General features: G+C 37.4%; 6 protein-coding genes across 7 annotated transcripts; 2 read left to right on the top strand and 4 right to left on the bottom strand.

Annotated features, from left to right (window-relative positions):
• Positions 1-105: 105 nt before the first annotated feature.
• On the bottom strand, positions 106-1530 carry LOC106429735. Its single transcript, XM_013870491.1, has one exon. It carries the CDS (start codon positions 1528-1530, stop codon positions 106-108), a length of 1425 nt encoding a protein of 474 aa, XP_013725945.1.
• A 374-nt stretch (positions 1531-1904) lies between these two features.
• Positions 1905-5769, top strand: LOC106429808 (tRNA nucleotidyltransferase cca2). Its single transcript, XM_048740976.1, has 15 exons — positions 1905-2287; positions 2390-2520; positions 2583-2700; positions 2828-2880; positions 2982-3031; positions 3118-3216; positions 3328-3437; positions 3533-3660; positions 3769-3835; positions 3928-4011; positions 4115-4177; positions 4443-4620; positions 4962-5132; positions 5276-5373; positions 5474-5769. The coding sequence occupies exons 1-15, from the start codon at positions 1937-1939 to the stop codon at positions 5576-5578; spliced, it is 1806 nt and encodes a 601-aa protein (XP_048596933.1). The 5' UTR covers positions 1905-1936; the 3' UTR covers positions 5579-5769.
• Positions 5770-5861: 92 nt separating this feature from the next.
• LOC106429809 (receptor homology region, transmembrane domain- and RING domain-containing protein 3) lies at positions 5862-7404 on the bottom strand. The gene is made up of 4 exons (XM_013870563.3): positions 7278-7404; positions 6934-7164; positions 6469-6858; positions 5862-6391 (listed from the first exon to the last, which is right to left on the bottom strand). The coding sequence occupies exons 1-4, from the start codon at positions 7402-7404 to the stop codon at positions 5862-5864; spliced, it is 1278 nt and encodes a 425-aa protein (XP_013726017.1).
• Positions 7405-9830: 2426 nt separating this feature from the next.
• Positions 9831-10734, top strand: LOC106401742 (gibberellin-regulated protein 9). Its single transcript, XM_013842320.3, has 4 exons — positions 9831-10027; positions 10125-10178; positions 10255-10321; positions 10399-10734. Exons 1-4 carry the CDS (start codon positions 9968-9970, stop codon positions 10578-10580), a joined length of 363 nt encoding a protein of 120 aa, XP_013697774.1. The 5' UTR covers positions 9831-9967; the 3' UTR covers positions 10581-10734.
• Positions 10705-12304, bottom strand: LOC106401740 (tetratricopeptide repeat domain-containing protein PYG7, chloroplastic-like). 2 transcript variants are annotated; one of them, XM_013842317.3, is made up of 4 exons: positions 11999-12304; positions 11576-11893; positions 11208-11354; positions 10705-11126 (listed from the first exon to the last, which is right to left on the bottom strand). In XM_013842317.3, the coding sequence occupies exons 1-4, from the start codon at positions 12137-12139 to the stop codon at positions 10842-10844; spliced, it is 891 nt and encodes a 296-aa protein (XP_013697771.1). In that variant the 5' UTR covers positions 12140-12304; the 3' UTR covers positions 10705-10841. The 2 variants fall into 2 exon arrangements, with proteins under 2 accessions (XP_013697771.1, XP_013726013.2); XM_013870559.3 differs by having other exon boundaries at positions 11576-11897; positions 11999-12198.
• A 688-nt stretch (positions 12305-12992) lies between these two features.
• LOC106429767 (sucrose transport protein SUC2) lies at positions 12993-15357 on the bottom strand. The gene is made up of 4 exons (XM_013870515.3): positions 14015-15357; positions 13800-13863; positions 13448-13491; positions 12993-13357 (listed from the first exon to the last, which is right to left on the bottom strand). Exons 1-4 carry the CDS (start codon positions 15254-15256, stop codon positions 13181-13183), a joined length of 1527 nt encoding a protein of 508 aa, XP_013725969.1. The 5' UTR covers positions 15257-15357; the 3' UTR covers positions 12993-13180.
• Positions 15358-17296: the final 1939 nt, after the last annotated feature.

Genomic DNA, 17296 nt, shown 5'->3' with positions numbered 1-17296 from the left:
AAAAAATACTTCAGGGAAATACGCAGAACGCAGTTTCTTGAGTCGCTGAACTGTCAGTTCTTGGGACCGTCCCAATCCCCGGCAGTTCCAGCTGATGAAGCTCATTTAAGTGTTGGACGGTCCCTCACGCGGGACCATCTTTGATGCATTGTTCTTCGCGGCTTTGGATGCACCAGCCAAATCATCTTCCGCTTTTCTTTTCTTGTTGACTTGAGGTTGAGGCAGAACAGTCTGAGCAGTTCCTTCTGGCTCCTTATGAGACTTCTTTCGAGAGTTGTAGATTCTTTTGAAACTTCCCGGTTTCCTCGTTGCTTTTTCCTTTAACCCAGAAGAACCAACCGAAAAGATAAAAGGTATACTGCCCTGAAGATCCAATTGATTCTGAGGAGACGGTAGAGTTAATCTACAAAGGACATTTGATGTGGAGTTGAATAGAGACTGTCCTGAAGATATTGCTGAAGCCATGAGTTTTGGCTGAGAGTTTGATGTCGTTGGCTGATTAAGCTTATCTTCTTGATCATAGTTGAAGACAATTCCTTTGCCCTTGTTGATCTCTGAAGTAAATATCGGAGGAGGAGAAAGTTGTAAAGCCGTTCTTTGCGTGATCGGGTTCTTTTCAGCTTCCTTAACAGAAGCTATAACCCTTTGCTGTCGAACGAGAATGTCTTCAGAGCTTGAAGCCAGTAGATAGTTGCGCATTTCTTGAAGGATCTCAGGTGCTATGCGGGGTCGACCGGATAAGGGATTAATCCCGACTTGATCTTCTTTTAGAACTCCAAACAGAGGATCTTGTTCTGACAGAACCTGGAGAGGTTGAGAAAGCTGCTGCATGGACAGAAGACTAGTAGATCGGCCACTTGAGCTTTGAGTGTGTTCTAAGAAGGGACACCTCTCCTTTGCATGCGTAAGTCTTTGACAATGGTAGCATCTTTTCTGAACTCTTTCGTAATAGTAATAGATTGTGGTTTGTTCTCCATCAGGAAGATTCAGAACCCTCGATTTCTTTAGAGGTTTGGATACATGGAAGCGGATTTTGACCCTGACATAGTCTTGAGATTGTGATCTTTCCGGATCAAAAGCTACTTCTTCCACATGCCCTACGAGACCTCCGAGATCATAGATAGCTCTGTGGGTGTAGTGGTTAACTGGTATGTTACTGATCCTGACCCATATAGAGACGTAATCAAGATATCCAGGAGGAGGCTTCTCGATCCATCTTTCCATCGCCAAACCCCAATCTTCAAAGGTCTGCATGCCTTTATCTAGAACTTCTCTGAGATCATGTTCATGCAAGAACACGAACTGGAATCTTTCTCTGGTTAACGCAAATTCGCGAACTCTAGAGGACTTTTGCCATTTCCGTGGTAGATCGTGTATCAGCTTAGACATTCTCTGAAGTTCCGGGTTGAGAAGACGGCCTATAATGCTGCATGCATTTCTTTCAGAGGCATAGTACTGGGGTAGATCTGGTAAGCTAAAAGGCGAGTCATCATCATCTTTAAGGGATAAAGACAACATAGCTCTGTCCATTTCTGAAGACATAGAAACTGATAGAAAGATATAAGAGAAAGGTTCTGTCGGAAGGATGATGAAGGTTTTTGAAAAAGGTGATACGAGAATTTTAAAAACTGAAGCTCTTTTTGGTTGAGGAAACCACAAAAGAGAAGCTTTGCTCTAGAGAGGATTTTCTAGAGAGAGAATTTATCAATATAGTATCTGAATGAAAAGTTGACACTATATCTAAAATCAAGAACAAGAATTAAACCATTTGTTGCATAATTTCGATATGTAATAAAATAAGGCCTTTATTGGGCCTAATAATTGGTCTAACTTTACACCGATCCAAACTGGCCCATAAACTCCGCTCGTTTCGTTCAGACGCTGCCCGTAAATCGCCGCAGAAGAAAAACGCGCCATTAAACCGCTAAAAGAAACCATGAGATTGTCTCTTCCAATCAACACTATTATAACCCTGCCCACACCCATTCTCCTCATTCCTCCTTCTCTCCACCGTAAACCTAACCGTTTCTCAACCGTCGCGTTTCGTCGTGTTTCTCCGAGCCTGTGCCGTTGCTGGTTCTCGACGTTGAAGGCGGCGATGACGACGACGACGACGGCTGTTGGAGGAGAAGAGAATCAGAAGCAGTCAAAGCTCTCCGTCGAGTTGAAGGAGAAGATTGATCTCACCGAGAAGGAGCGAAAGATTTTCGATCGGCTTCTCGGTACTCTCCGGTTCTGCGACCTCGACACGCAGCTTCGCGTCGCCGGTGGTTGGGTGCGCGATAAGGTACTCTCCCGCCGTCTGGTGCGATTAGATAAGTTTAGGGGATCTAGGAGGATTTGCCTTTGAATGCTACTTGGAGTGATGTTATTATCTTTGTGTTTGCAGCTATTGGGGAGAGATAGTGATGATATTGACATAGCGATCGACAACATGTCTGGAAGTGAGTTTCTTGATAAGCTCAAGGAATACTTATCTTCTAGAGACGAACAAGTTCAAGGCGACACTGTTATTGAAAGGTCTTCTTCAAGCTTTCCTCACTGCTGAACTCTGAGTTCTTGATGCTGGCCTTTTGTTTCAGGAATCCTGACCAATCCAAACATTTGGAGACAGCAAAGATGCGCATCTATGACCAATGGATAGATTTTGTTAATTTGAGATGTGAAGAGTACACAGAGAACAGTCGTATCCCTACAATGGTAATGCTCCTTGTTTATCTGCTACAAATGCATAACGGAACCTATCATCCTTAACGTCAAAGTTATTTTAGTTGTCGAGAGATGCAATGGAAAGGACCTAACTGATTGTTTCTTTGATTTATTTTAGAAATTTGGCACCGCAAAGGAGGATGCTTACAGGAGAGACTTAACCATAAATAGGTACTCTCACTTCCTTCGAGAACTAGAAGTAGAGTAGCTGTGATCACCGCATCACTGTATGCAAATGGTAACATTTTATTATGATTTCTTAATTTTGACAGCTTGTTCTACAATCTTAACACTGGCTCAGTAGAAGATCTTACAGAAAGAGGTTGCCTTTTAGTGTTGCCACTTCTCAGAATTATCCGTTTCCTGTGATGTTCAAAATAATATAACAAGGAACTGATAAAATTACAGGCATCGATGACCTCAAGTCCGGAAGAATTGTTACACCATTGCCTGCAAAAGCTACGTTTCTGGATGATCCTTTGCGAGTCCTCCGGGCTATTCGCTTTGGTACTGCGTCTTTTTTTTTTCCTTTTTTCATTATATATCATACATAACACACTACACAGTCCATTTCAGATCCTTCATTTGAGCTCTGTAGTTATTCTACTGCCGTAACAGGTGCTAGATTTGGTTTTACTCTGGATAATGAACTGAAACAAGCTGCTTCAAGTGAGGAAGTGAGGGTAGCTCTTGGAGAAAAAATTAGCAGAGAGCGAATCGGCAATGAAGTTTGTATCTGATCTTCGTTCTTGCTTGACATAGCTGATTTCGCTGCAATTTATTGTAGAGGTTTAGCGTTACACAACTTGATTTCTTGGTGCAGATCGACTTGATGATATCTGGAAATGGACCAGTTTCAGCAGTAACACATCTTTCTGACCTGAAGCTATTTGGGGTTGTCTTTGCCTTACCATCTTCATCCGAGCCTGCACCATTAGAGAATTGTGGCAGGTTCATCTCATTTCTACTCTTAATACTCAGCAACTTAGCAAACCTGGTTCTGTGAGGTTCATATTCATATTTTGAAAAAAAATCACTAACGTGTCTCCGTTTTTCTAGCCTCTGCCAAGCATACTTGGAAGCTATGTGGAGCCTTATTCAAACACCTGGGCTAGGAAAGTTCAGCGTAAGTTATTAGTCTGTCACGATCTCATCTTGTTTTAACTGCTAGAAAAGGAGTTCCCGGTAGATTTTTATTGTTGTATTCTTTGGTTTTAGGGTGAAGTAAGAAGGCTTGCTTTGTATGCTGCACTGTTTCTTCCCTTTAGGAAAACAGTTTACAAAGACAATAAAGGCAAACTGGTACTGAAGTTCCTTACATATCTGAACTCTTGTCATCTTTTTTTTGGTTAACTAAATCTGAGTATGAATATCATAGCTAACAAAACTTGAGCCCTTTTTCTAGATCCCTGTTGTCAACCACATATTCAAATTCTCCTTGAAGCGGAAGACTAGTGATGCTGAAACGGTGAGCTCTGATTATTAGTGTTCAATATCTTAGGCCTTAACTGCAGTAACTACATGGCGATACTTGTTATGTGTTTCATTTGGTAATAACGGGATTAACATGGTAAAATCATAACCTTCACGGCTTCACCTATGTTTTGCTTTAGATTGTTGGTGTGGTTCTTTTCAAGAGCAGTGTATCTCGTTTGACCATGCCTTTTAATATTGACTACTTTACGACTTAACAGATCTGCGACTATCATAATAACTAAATCCTTCTTCTTCAGGTTATCAACATACATCGTACTACGGAGAAATTTCTATCGTTGATTGCTTCCTTTCGGTTGAAGAATGACGTACAACTGGACAAGCTTGATTGGGCCACTAATATTCTTGAGCACTGGAAGTCTATTTCCCTTGGTGATCCAGAGCTCCCAGCAACATCGAAGATAAGAGTACTCACAGGTACTACTTTGTAGCCGTTATTGTATTGTATTACGCCCACCTAAAAAAGTCGAGAAAATAGTTGAAGAAAAAAGCACTAATTTTATTTTAGTTAATCGATGCCATAGATAATCTCAGCGGTGTCTTTCTGTTACTTGTACAATACTCTGAACATCATAAGACTCGTAATTCTATATGTATTATTATCAATTTAATTGAGATACTAGCTTACATAACTTATGATCATATCCTCTGTGATTATATAAACTATGAGTAGTATAAAACTGGTGATTTAGTGAACACATTAGATCTCCAACTATATGTATATAACTAAAATGGTATGTTTTTTGTTACTATTACAGGGTTTCTTCTTAGAGATATCAAGGACTTCTGGCGTGTTGCACTCTTAACATCTCTGTTGTTGAGTACGGTTGACGGCATGAAGGAAGATCAAGAAATTGGGCATTTGGATTTCCAACTGGACAAGTTGCGAGAAATCTATCAAACGATCGAGGAAACCATTCATGAACTGGGTAAGCGTTAGTATGCTTGATAAATCGTAGCATGAAAGATAGATGTTTCCCAAGAGGAGGCAAAAGATGTTAGGGTGTGACTAGTTTATAAAGGCTCCACAAGTCCACATTCGTAATGGTGTTTCTTGGCTTTGACATTACAGGTCTTGATAACATCTGGGATGTAAAGCCTCTGGTTAATGGGAGGGAGATCATGCAAATTGCAGAGCTTAGCGGAGGATCATCCCTCATCCGTGAATGGGTTAGTTAAAAAGGCTTTATTTATTGTGAATCTCTTAACAATTGAGAATCTTAGCTTCTCTCTAATACATGATGTCGTCCCATTTTCTCTGTTTTTGCAGCAACAGAAACTTCTCACATGGCAGCTAGCTTATCCTAATGGCTCCGCAGAGGAATGCAAAGATTGGATGAGAGAAATACAAGCAAAACGACAACGGACAGAGTGAACTGACTTTAGAATCTGGTGCCTCTTTGCGCTATGTAGTCTTTAAAATCATTCGACATTGTAGCTTAGTTGAATCTCAGATTCGATCGAACTAAACCCCAAAAGAAAAAAAGAGTGAAACCAACATGCATGGACAGAGAGGTAATATACAGATCATCTATCCTTATTGGCTAATAGATAGCTTTCCAAGGATTTGATGTGTAGACAGAATATTAAAAGCAAAAGAATCCTAGATGAACCAAACCGGACCTAGAGAGTCCATGGTGTCTGCTCGAATCTTTGGTCTAACATTCTTCCGGCGAGTGTGCAGAGGCGAAATGAGATGATGAACCTTCTGATTCCCTGGAAAGCGAAGAGTTGAACTGATGCCTTATTGATTGGACAAACCCAGGGGACGCATTGCTTGGGCTAGTCTGATATGGTAGCATCATCTCGTTCAGAGATGCTATGTTCGAGTAAAATGGTGAGTCCAACGAGCCTATACAGGCGATGTATGATCTCTGCGATGAAGACCGCAACGGGGAGGCTGCTTGTTGCCTGAAATCCGCAGATATATGGCTGACATTTATTGGCGATGGCCAGCTTTCATGAGAGGGAGAAGACCTGAAAGATAGTTGACTGTAGGACGAGGTCGTGGGCAAAAGTGAGGATCCCACAGGAGGAGGGTCTATATGCACTAAAGATGATCCTGCAAGGAGCGGTGTGCTCTCTGAAGCTGATGGCTCGTCCGTGCTTATTCTTGCATCCTGTTTACACACAGGGCAAAACGTTCTCCATGATGTAAGCCACACGTCTACACAAGTGGCATGAAACTCTGTGAAACACCAAAAGGATCATAAGTTGGTTTGTTTCTAACAAGCTATAGAAAGTTTTAAGTTTCGTATACTTAACTGTGACAGCAAGGTAAGACCCTGAGCTTCTCCCCAACACTGTAGTCTTCGAGGCAGATAGCGCAAGACAGAGCTGTTGTGGTGTATCCGCGCACAGAAGTGAATGTAGCACTCGGCATTGCTTTTACCGTTCTACTGCTCATTCCATGGAACTGGGATGTTATAGGTGATGTACAACGTCTACAGATGTAAATACAAGTGGTCAGAACAACGAACATGCCCAACGATACAACCAATGCTGTGGTCGCTAACAACGACAACCCCGAGTCCTCTAAACTAGGGACCAGCATGACTCTTGTTTCCGCCATGCCAGCGTATTTCTTGAGTGTTTCTCCTGCTGCTTTCGTCACAAAAACCGCTTGAATGTTGATACCGTACTCCTCTCCTTCCACTGAAAGAGATGCCAAAATCAAGATTTGTGGCATCGATTCGATATTTAGATACTTTATTTAGTACAAGATATTACTAGCTAATAAGAAGTCACGGTCCACATCGTCATGGACAATGGCAGCTTTGAAACCGGTTCCCTGAGCGTTTCTGACTTTGTGCTCAAAACTGCAGCCTCCTTTCACGATCAACGCGAAAGGGAAAGTACCGTTAGTGCTCTGCTTCGGTTTATTCCTCAACTTTTGGCATGCGTCGAGAGGATCAGCCACGTAAAGGACTCCGGTTTCTACGGTAGCCTCTTCTGATGGAGCTGGAACACAAACTTTTATCAGCATTAGCAGAAGTTTAACAAGTTTTATATACAACAGATCACATACATGTGCGTGTGTCAGTGTGAGTGGGTGGAAGTAAGGAAAAACTCACAGAAATAACCTTCCATGTCTTCGAAAGACTGAGTGATGTTGGAATTCATCAAAACGACTGTGCCTGCATCTACACATGAAAGAATGAAAATGTGTAATATCAGGAGGACCAGAGCAACAAGATTCATCGTCTGCTTCCCTTCCACAACTCGGTTTGAGGGACTAATGGATTGAATGATTTACTTTTGGTTATGAAATATAACTTATGTTCTCAAATTGAAATAGTTATTCAGTGGTTTTTTATATAAGCTAAAATTTTCAATTAATGACTTTTAAAACTTTTGGATTGTTAAGTAAACATAACTAAATTTATACTTAAGAACCAAACTTTATATAATAAGATATTTTGTTTTTAATATCTGAACATCCCCTATATATTATTTGAGAAGCATTGCAACATTTTTTTGTAGCCACATGTCATCACTAGAATGATTCTTAGAATCCTTAGAGAAATAGGTTGGTCCATCTAAATATATAATAAGCTTTTTATTAAACCACAATAAATACATTATTAAATGTGCTTCATTATTTCCTTATATAAGATTACAGAATTGCCTAATGTGGCTAAAGTATATATGACAATTAATGATTTTGAATAATAAAGATTTGATAAAAATAAGTGTGTATTAGAATTATATTTGTTTAATTTTAAGCTATTAAAGTAAATTAAACAATCATAGTAACTATATAATAAAAATTTAAAAAATTATTTATATATTATATTTGAATTTTTTAAAACGAGTATAAATTACTAAAACTGTTACAAGTTTTACATTCAAATTTTTTGATCTATGATTTAAAACTTTTGTTATGACATGATACAAATAATTAAAAATAATATAAGTTGAAAGTCTCATTTAATAAGTATCAAAAATAAAAGATATAAATATATGCATCATTTTAAATTAAACTATATGCCATATAAAATATAAAAATATCTTAATTTTGAAATTTACTTTGAACAATTTTTTGATAAAAAATTTGAAATACTATTCACAACTTAATTTTTAAAAATATTATAAATTACTTAAACTATTAATCCCACAGTGAAAATTTTGTTATAATTAATTTAGACTTTTTGCTATAACAAATACAAATGATAAAAAATATGAGCAAAAAGCATCATCTAATAAATATTAATATTAAAATATACCATATATATGTTACTATCATTTAAATTTAATTATATATCATATCAAATAGAAAAAATATTTTTTCGATTTATAAAATTTATTTATATGTTCGCCCCAATTTAATTATATAAGTAGTAGATAATGACTTTTTAATTATTCAATATATCTTTATTATTTCATAATATGTTATAAACATATAATATATAAAATAATTTATATATATAATGTTTATCTCGCGCAAGGCGCGGATCTTAACCTAGTTCATATTAAAATTTTAGGTATTCTATAGGAGAAAATTTAGCTAGATTTGAGAATTAATTAAAAGTATGTAATCAATACAACTTTCACATTTGACACTCAAAAAAAAGTCCAGCTCTCATTTATATCAAAAATGTAAATAATGACTAGTTTTTTTCTTTGTCATCAACATATATAATACACCCAGAACCGGCCCAATAATAAAAGATTCCAGTTATTGGGCCTGGCCCATTTTCGGGAAATTTCGTTGGGCATACGTCCTTTGATAAAGTTTTATTTATTGTCTCCTCTCGAGTCGTTTTCCAATCTCCATCAATTAATGTATTACATAGCAATTTGCACCCTGTTTTTTTTTTTTTTGGCAAAGCACCCTGTGTTTCGTTCTCTATATTTTAGTGAAAAAAAACTGAACAATGACTTTTCTTTTAGATTTTTTTCTGCATGGAACCATAATTCTCATTCTTTTTCTATCAACTATATAAATTTATATAAAGCTTTGCGTTTGAACTTACATATTGATCCCTATAACATGAAAACACCAACACAGACGCAATTATGCAAATAAACAATCGTGGCCTAAGTAGTTATTCGGTTTCGTTCTCCGTTTAAAGTCTCATCATGCGCGTTTGGAAATTTTGAATGTGGTTTATAGAAGACAGTAATAATATTACGTTTTCACCAATCGGAGCCAAACATTGCCATCTGCTTTTTCGAACAACATTGCGTCTGCATGCGTTTTTCTTCATCTATCTCTCTCAGCTGTTCTATGTCTGAACTAAGAGACAGCTGTTATAACACTCTTATGGCAAAGATATCATTAAGACATTAATTTTCAAACTACCTAATTGCCTCTTTCTTTATACACTTTAAGTACACTTGTCTCTCCATACGTGTGTCGACAAGTCAGTGAAGTCACACACATTACAGTACCTTGTTAAAACCAGCCTATATATTTTTACTGTAAATTTACACTCATTTCATGTATTTAAGCTTGATTTAGATTTCAGTGAACAAGGTTTGAATTTTCTTCTTCGTCCTTGCGTAATAAATTAGATATATCCTCAAAGACCAATCAAAACTGTTGCATCAAACACCAACACTTTACAGCAAAACTCAATCTAATATCTGTGATTTATGTCTAGTCCAGCGATGAAAGCCTATTGCATGTGATACCTATCAACATGAGGTTTTTTTTTCACTCAACAAAAGAAAAGAGGAAGAAGACAAAATAGCTACATTGTGTCTATATAAAGAACCATCCACAGCTTCTATTTTCACAAACTACTTCAAAACCGACAAGATGGAGAAGATGAAAGTGGTGGCCTTTGTTATGCTCATCTCTCTTCTTCTGCTTTCTCAGGTAAAAATGATCAAAACATTGTTCAAGATTTAGCTTCTCTTTGTTGCAAACATACTAACTAAAAACACTGAGACGTTCTTGTCTGATTCTTTCACAGGTACTTGCAGATCTATCTTCGTCCAGCAACGCTGAAACTTCCTCTGCTTCTCAGGTAAATAAAAATAATAAAAACATATTAAAACAAGCTTTCCATATCAAATAAACTCGGTTTCTTGTGTTGCTTATAGATTCAGACGAACGAGGAGAACCAAGTGGAGGCGTTTAAGAGAACATACCATCATCGTCCACCATTCAGTTAGTAACATTCTAAGTCTTCTTCTTTTATTTTGCCAAACAACTTTTTGATTAATGTATGAGCCAAATATTTGCAGATTGTGGGTATGCGTGCGCGAGGAGATGCAGAGAGACGTCGAGGAAGAAAGTGTGTTACAGAGCTTGTGGAAGTTGCTGTGCCAAGTGCCAGTGCGTGCCGCCCGGAACCTCAGGCAACACAGCATCATGTCCTTGCTACGCTAATCTCCGTACTCACGGCAATAAGCTCAAGTGTCCTTGAGACAACAAAAACCTCTATGTTACATGCACTGAACATCTTCTATTTACGTTGTTGCTTCTTTAGTATCTTGCGTGACCTTATTTCTCATCATGTTATCATTATTTATAAACATTGTATCGATATCTGAATAATAAGATGAGTGATTTATTGTTAAGAGTAAAAACAGTAAACAAGTTTCATATTCATAATAATAACACAAAATGTCCTTACAAAAATAACATAAGAGAGACGAGGGGGAGTTCTTGGTTTATCGGTTTTTCGTCACCGTTTCTTGGACTTGACCGCCACAACGCCTTTATAGAGTTTAACACGATCCTTCAACGCATCTCGGCGAGGCCGAGCCACCTTATTGTTAGGATCAAACAACAAAACCTCTTCAAACGCTTTCAACGCCAAAGGCAGCTCCTTCTTCTTCTCATAAGCATCTCCAAGGTTGTTCCAAGCCGTTACATAACCAGGCTGAATTTTCACCGCCATTTCAAACTGAGCGATTCCTTTGTCCAGTTTGTCCTCTCGGACATAACTCACTCCAAGAGCGTTATAGACCTGTCTCGAGAATTGTACTCATCATTTGTACTTGATGGAAACAGTGTGTGCTTGTGTGTGTAAATTAATTTGTATTATTACCTGAGCAAGATCTTGATCGTCACCGTCCCATTTCTGGATAGCTTGAAGCAAGAACTTGTTGGCTGCAGGATAAAATTTGCGTCTCAGCATCACTGCACCCAGCTCAAAGAGCTCTGTTGCACTTGCATCCCCGCTCCTAACTTGCTCCTTCAGATTATTCAGACAAACACAAAAACCATATAAAACAGTTTTGATCAGATGTTTTAAAGTCTGTCTAAGCATGGCTACTTACTTGAATCAGTCTAATAACATTGGTTTGCTAAAAACATTCAGAGACATCAAATATTATTTCATCAGTTCTCTACTGGCCTTTCATCTAATTTTCTATTTCTAACACAAAGGTTAATACTTGGGATCAGAATCAATACCTGTAGCTCTTTGGCAGAGAGGTCAAGCTCTCTGCGGACAAGTACTTGACGAATCACATAGAAAGTACCAACTCCGAGCAAACCCAGTAGCAACAGCAAGTAAGAAAGCTGAATACCTAATTCAAACAACTCTCCAACTTCGTAAACCGGTTCATGCTTCACGCTCTCTGACGCTGATGCCATGTTTGGATAAGCAGAGACCATCAACAAGCTCTGTCCCAGCAGAAAGGTAGATCCTTTGCTTGGCAGCTTCTTCAAAGAAGGTAGCCCTCTAGCAGCAAGTTCTGCAGATCGTATAGCTAAAGTCCTTCCATGTATCTGCCTTCATCCACACGTTTAAAGAACATGGAGGAAGATTAGCCAATTGAATTCTCTAATATTGCAATAAAGTCAGATTCTTTGAGAGAAAGTTGGAGTGTTTACCTGTAAAGAAATCGTTTTGGGATGGAACTTGAGAGACACAGAGGAAGAGGAAGGGAGAATCTGAGAATGGTGGAGGTAGAGGCGGTGAATGGGTGGAGACGATGACGATAGCGTATGGAGAAGCATGTTCGATGAGATCATAAAGGTCCCGATGAGATTACTCTCAAAGTTTGAAATCCACGAGTGTGCGTGTTTGTTGTGTGTGTGGTGAGGAAGATGAAGATAAGGCCCACCCGCGTTACTCTTCGGGTTTCCGGGTTTACCCCGCCCGGACTCTCTCTCTTTCTCTTTATTAGAATTTTAATCTGCATATTTTATTTATTTTTATTGCTCTAAACATAAAAGTGTATATTCATCATTTTGTGCTTTTTTTTTTGTAATGTGAAAACTATATTGCAACAATAAATCAGCTTTACAATCAGATTGCGTCCTGAACTGATGGTGGTCTACACCTGACTAACGTTATTAATAAGACACTAGTTATAGGTTTTATAATCCGAATATTAAATTCAGATCTGCAGATCAGGAGCTCGTGAAGAATTAATGTACTAAACTTGTGTGTGTTTGATCTGTTGTAGGAGACAATTTCTTCATCAGGATATATCTTACGGTTGAAAGAACCAGTCTGTAGCTATACTCACCAAAGATAGTATCAGCCTAGCTCATCCTGATTTTAGCTTTTGTATTTGTGAGGAAAATTGTACGTGAAGCCGATGTAATAGCTAAAGAGGCTTATTTATAACTACGAGTAAGGTAACATAATGCATTTTTGGAATTTTAAAAAGTATTTATTAATTACATGTATAACTCAACTCGGTTCTAAATTTCTAATACACTTGACAAAAAAAAGAAAACCATCAAAAATAATTATTCTTCTAGATTAATTATTACATTTTAAGTTTTATTATGAAACAAAAAAAACAATACAATTCTTCTTGTGTGAGATATGACTGAAAGATCCAAAACAATGAAGTAGTAATAATGAAGCCTTGAAGGTGGCAAAAGGTGAAATATACTCCAAATTGAAAATTTCAGTTACAAAAAAGGAACACAATGGGTTTAGGTACAATATAAACCAACAACCCAAGAAGATGAATTTCCTTTTTTCTCTTTATGTAGGATTTGCACAATAACACTACAGTTTTATGAGAGTTACATAGCCACTGAAACACTGCTAAAACTTTAATGAAATCCCATAGCCCCAGTTTTGAAAGCTGGAGCATCCGGTGGCGGCGAAGGCAACACGGTTAAAGCCAATATGCCACTCACCGCGGCCGCAATTGCTCCTAGCACAAACGCCGGAATGTTTCCACCATGGAATAGTTCATCGAATGGTCCACCTCCCACAGATACCACCATCTACGTTTTAATGAAACAACAAATACATATCAGGATGTGAACATTTTTTGTAAATAATTAAATAAAACTGATTTCAAACGTTTTCTTTACCTGTGGGACGACAATAGCCAGATTCAGAACACCTAGAGAAAGTCCTGTTGAGACGAAACATACAAATCTTTAGTTTCAAATTATTATTGCATATTCCGTATGGTCGATGAAACCCCATGTATTAATATCGGTGACTTGTAAAATCATCTCAATAAGTGTTTAAAAAAAAATTGAGATGACTTGTAAAAATCATATTAAGTCATCTCAATAAGTTATTAACTTGCGAATCTGTCCGTATTAAATGCATATAACTTTTTTTAGGTCCCAACACTTTAAGAAGACTGTAGACTTACATTATCCAAAACAAAACGCGTGATTAATTTAAATAAATGACTCAATATAAAAAATTTACCTTGGCCGGCACCAGAATTGGTTGAAAATATGGAAGCTAGTGCAAAAGGAATACTGAACGTAATCTGCAATTAATTAAAATTTGGAAAACGATGGTCAAATTACGCTATTAATTATTATTTTTCCGATAAACAAAAGTTAATACCAATAATTAACTCGTACACAAAAACATTTTTCTGTAAAACAAACAAAAAAACAAAACTAAGAGAGCCTTACCGCTTGGGGAATACCGAGAACAGCAAAGAGAGTTAAAGCACCAGCGGTAACGTTACCAGGCGGTCCTGTTTTAGCACCGCCGTGATCTCGCCGGTGATTCTCCGCCTGTTTAGTCACCACAACAGTCATGGCCAAGCAAATAGCAAGGATGAAGTTAACAGCTCCCCAAAGCCGTTTTGCTCCACCCATTTTCCGACCGACCCATTCAACACCAAGCGACATGAAGCCAAGAACAATCGCGTTAAGCATAAGCCCCAACGCACCAGCTCTAACTCCGTCGTTGTAAAGCTTTTTAGAGGCGTCGGATGCGGTTGCGTCTGAGTTTCCTCCATACACCTCACGGCCCATCCAATCAGTGTCGAAGAGGAGGAAAGGGAACCAAGCGATCCAGTTCAGTGCAGTGACTATAAGAAGCATCCACATCGGTCTTTTCAGCTCCTTGAACGCTCCGAAGATCTCTCCGAAAAACGGAACGCTCGAGGATTTCCCGTCTGCGGTTGGCTCAGGGGTCCATGGCTTCTCCGTCACGTAACATAGAGACATGAACGTGACCAAGAGGAGAAGCGTTATGGAGAGGAAAAAACACGTTTTGAGGTTTGCGCAGTAGAGATCGCAGGACTTGGTCATCGTGAACGGGACAACTTTGTAGAGGTTCTTGTAAGAACCCGCCGCGTAACCCAAAACGTTTCCAACCGCCATGAAGAACGAGAAAAACGCGTTTGCGGTTCGCGTTTTCTTTGCGTTCCCCGCGGACAGATCAGCCAAGAAAGCGCGGCATGGTCCTTGGAGAGTGTTGTTCGCCACGTCGAGAATCCAGAACCCGAGGGCGAAAATCGCGATAGCTCGCGTTCTCGGCGGTTTGTCAAGCTGATCACCCATGCTGTGACCTATATCGGCGGCGTAACCGATAAGGAACACGGCGACGGTGACTAAACCGGCTCCTGCGACGATGAAAGGACGACGACGGCCGAATCTTGAGGTGCAACGGTCACTGTGGTAACCGACGATGGGCTGAACAAGCATACCGGAGATTGGGCCACAGAGCCAAATCAGAGAAGCCCATTTATGTGGGATTCCGAGTAGCTGCACGTAAGGAGTCAGCAGAGATAGCTGTAAAGCCCAACCGAACTGTACACCGGCGGCGATGGAGGACACCGAAATGATCTTACGGAGAGCCGCCGGCTGATCAAGCTCAGACGTCTGCATCTCCAACGCCGCGGAACCGTTGGAACCTTTCTCCATTTAGTAGAAGAAGAAGAAACTAAACTTTGTTTTTAAAGGGTATGTGTTTTGTTTTGTTTCGGTGGTGTTACCGATGGTTGTTGTGGTAGAGAAATAGGGGAGAGTGAAGAGTTATTTATAGGAGGAGAGGGATAGGATTATCCGAAGAGGAGACAAGTTAAGAGAGTTGAAGCATCGAAAAGAAAAATAAGATGTCTCTTTAGTGTAGGGTACAGTATTGACACGTGTCCGTCTTATATTAAATTTTCTGTTTTTATTTTATTTTTCTCCTTTTTAGCGTCATATTAATTTCTGTGTTTGGAACTTAAATTCTTTGTTATCGTGATTTCACTTTCTTAGCATCAGCATTGAGAAAGTAACCTCTCGCATTTATAATAATAAAAATGTTTAAAAAGAAAGAAAAAGTGCAAAATGGGAAGAATTGTTTCTTTAAGAACCTCTATGAGCCATATGTCAATCTATAAATGGCTTTATTATTTTATATGTTTAAATTTTAATTATAAAATAAAATTATATGAGTGTTAATTACATATATTAGAATATTAGAAATTATCCTAATAATAATATGCTCTTACTATCTATCTATTGATATGGACATTCGATTCTCTCTGGCTCTTTACTTTCGTTTTACCTTTTCAATTACTTTCATAAAACTGAAAATCAAATGAAAATAGATATCTTAAAAACATAAACCGATAAATTCGGATAGAGAAAAGTCAGAAGTGATATGTAAGAGCATATACTATGTTGATAGATATATTCGGATTGAAACTATTTTGAGATTTTTAAATTAGGTAAAGAGAAAAAAGAATATAACTTTCAAATTTCGATACAAGCGAGTGGCAATAGAATAATTTTTGGTGTTACACTATTTTAATAAACTATTATTAATTCATTTAAATATCTTCTAAAAGAGATGTTAAAATTATTAGAAAACAAACAAAATGATTAATTGATAATCTTTTATTAAAAATAGTGCAACACCAAATATATTAGAAAACAAACGAAAAGATAAATTAAAATATCTCTTTTGTAGGTAATTAGATGAATTCATTATAGTCTGGACGGTTATATATCCGTATTTTACTTTTCTATGTGACTAATAACCAGTTATTTTGTTACAATGGTGTCAATCATACTTAAAAATGTATTAAATACCTTGAAATATACACATGTACAGTTGGTGTATCATTAAATGTATAATATACTCTCTCTGATCCCGAAAAAATGATTTTCTAGAGTATTTACGTATATTAAAAAAATAATTAATTTTTACAATTGAATTTATTATTTATTTTACTATACATTTTCCAATAAATATCAACCAATAGTATTCAATCAATTCAAATATTTTCAATTAATGTTTTTTAAAAGTATACAATTTTCAACATTAACTACTAAAAATATCTTAAAATTTTAGAAAATCTATCATTTTGGAACAAAAAAATAAATTTAGAAAATCTTACTTTCAGGAACAGAGGAAGTATAATCACCATTTCTTTTAAAAAATCATAAATTTATGTTTTCAAGATATTTTACAAATATATTGTGAAGAGAATGAAGACAGAGAATAGTACCATATGGCGACCACATAAACAAAATATTTTGACAGAAGACTTTTGAAGAAAATCAATATGGTTTTGGAAAAATGATAAAGTAGGTTGTCTTAGATTTTCAAGGCAGTTTGACTATATATTCTCTTATCCCACATTTAAATGAAGATAAGCAGGCATATCTGGGTCTTATTAAGATATTAGTATCACATGTTTGTCGATTTGTTCTTTTATCTACGGAGTCTCGCACCTATAAGCAACGTTGAGCACTCACTGGTAATTGAGATGTGATTGTGTAATGAGTTATGGATTTCGTAGTTCATTTTTTTTGCATGATTTTGAAATATGTTTGAAAACAAAATATACATATTATAGGACTATTTAGTCTTAATTTGTCAAAATAATCAGTTTCAAAATGATCCATGTTTTGAAAAATAAATTGTTTATTTTTTTTTACATTTTCAATGCATGTTTATTTAGTAATACT

The sequence above is a fragment of the Brassica napus genome, chromosome A9 (assembly GCF_020379485.1).
Source record: "Brassica napus cultivar Da-Ae chromosome A9, Da-Ae, whole genome shotgun sequence".
NCBI classification, from domain to species: Eukaryota; Viridiplantae; Streptophyta; class Magnoliopsida; order Brassicales; family Brassicaceae; genus Brassica; species Brassica napus.
The sequence above is the reverse complement of the archived record's forward strand: the minus strand, read 5'-3'. Positions and strand labels throughout refer to the sequence as shown.

Bases quoted from the DNA above. Each gene is read 5' to 3' on its own strand.
- LOC106429767 (XM_013870515.3), bottom strand. From the start codon at position 15,256: ATGGAGAAAGGTTCCAACGGTTCCGCGGCGTTGGAGATGCAGACGTCT. The intron at 13,492-13,799 runs GTAAATTTTTTA...TCGTCTCAACAG, and splicing joins CAATTCTGGTGCCGGCCAAG to GACTTTCTCTAGGTGTTCTG. The intron at 13,358-13,447 runs GTAAAGAAAACG...ATTAAAACGTAG, and splicing joins TGGCTATTGTCGTCCCACAG to ATGGTGGTATCTGTGGGAGG.
- LOC106429808 (XM_048740976.1), top strand. From the start codon at position 1,937: ATGAGATTGTCTCTTCCAATCAACACTATTATAACCCTGCCCACACCC. The intron at 2,881-2,981 runs GTACTCTCACTT...TAATTTTGACAG, and splicing joins AGAGACTTAACCATAAATAG to CTTGTTCTACAATCTTAACA. The intron at 5,133-5,275 runs GTAAGCGTTAGT...TTGACATTACAG, and splicing joins GGAAACCATTCATGAACTGG to GTCTTGATAACATCTGGGAT.
- LOC106429809 (XM_013870563.3), bottom strand. From the start codon at position 7,404: ATGAATCTTGTTGCTCTGGTCCTCCTGATATTACACATTTTCATTCTT. The intron at 7,165-7,277 runs GTGAGTTTTTCC...TTTGTGTTCCAG, and splicing joins AGACATGGAAGGTTATTTCT to CTCCATCAGAAGAGGCTACC. The intron at 6,859-6,933 runs GTAATATCTTGT...CATCTCTTTCAG, and splicing joins CCGTGACTTCTTATTAGCTA to TGGAAGGAGAGGAGTACGGT.
- LOC106401740 (XM_013842317.3), bottom strand. From the start codon at position 12,139: ATGATCTCATCGAACATGCTTCTCCATACGCTATCGTCATCGTCTCCA. The intron at 11,894-11,998 runs GTAAACACTCCA...GGATGAAGGCAG, and splicing joins CCAAAACGATTTCTTTACAG to ATACATGGAAGGACTTTAGC. The intron at 11,355-11,575 runs GTATTGATTCTG...AATAATCTGAAG, and splicing joins TCTCTGCCAAAGAGCTACAG to GAGCAAGTTAGGAGCGGGGA.
- LOC106401742 (XM_013842320.3), top strand. From the start codon at position 9,968: ATGGAGAAGATGAAAGTGGTGGCCTTTGTTATGCTCATCTCTCTTCTT. The intron at 10,028-10,124 runs GTAAAAATGATC...ATTCTTTCACAG, and splicing joins CTCTTCTTCTGCTTTCTCAG to GTACTTGCAGATCTATCTTC. The intron at 10,322-10,398 runs GTTAGTAACATT...AAATATTTGCAG, and splicing joins CCATCATCGTCCACCATTCA to ATTGTGGGTATGCGTGCGCG.
- LOC106429735 (XM_013870491.1), bottom strand. From the start codon at position 1,530: ATGGACAGAGCTATGTTGTCTTTATCCCTTAAAGATGATGATGACTCG.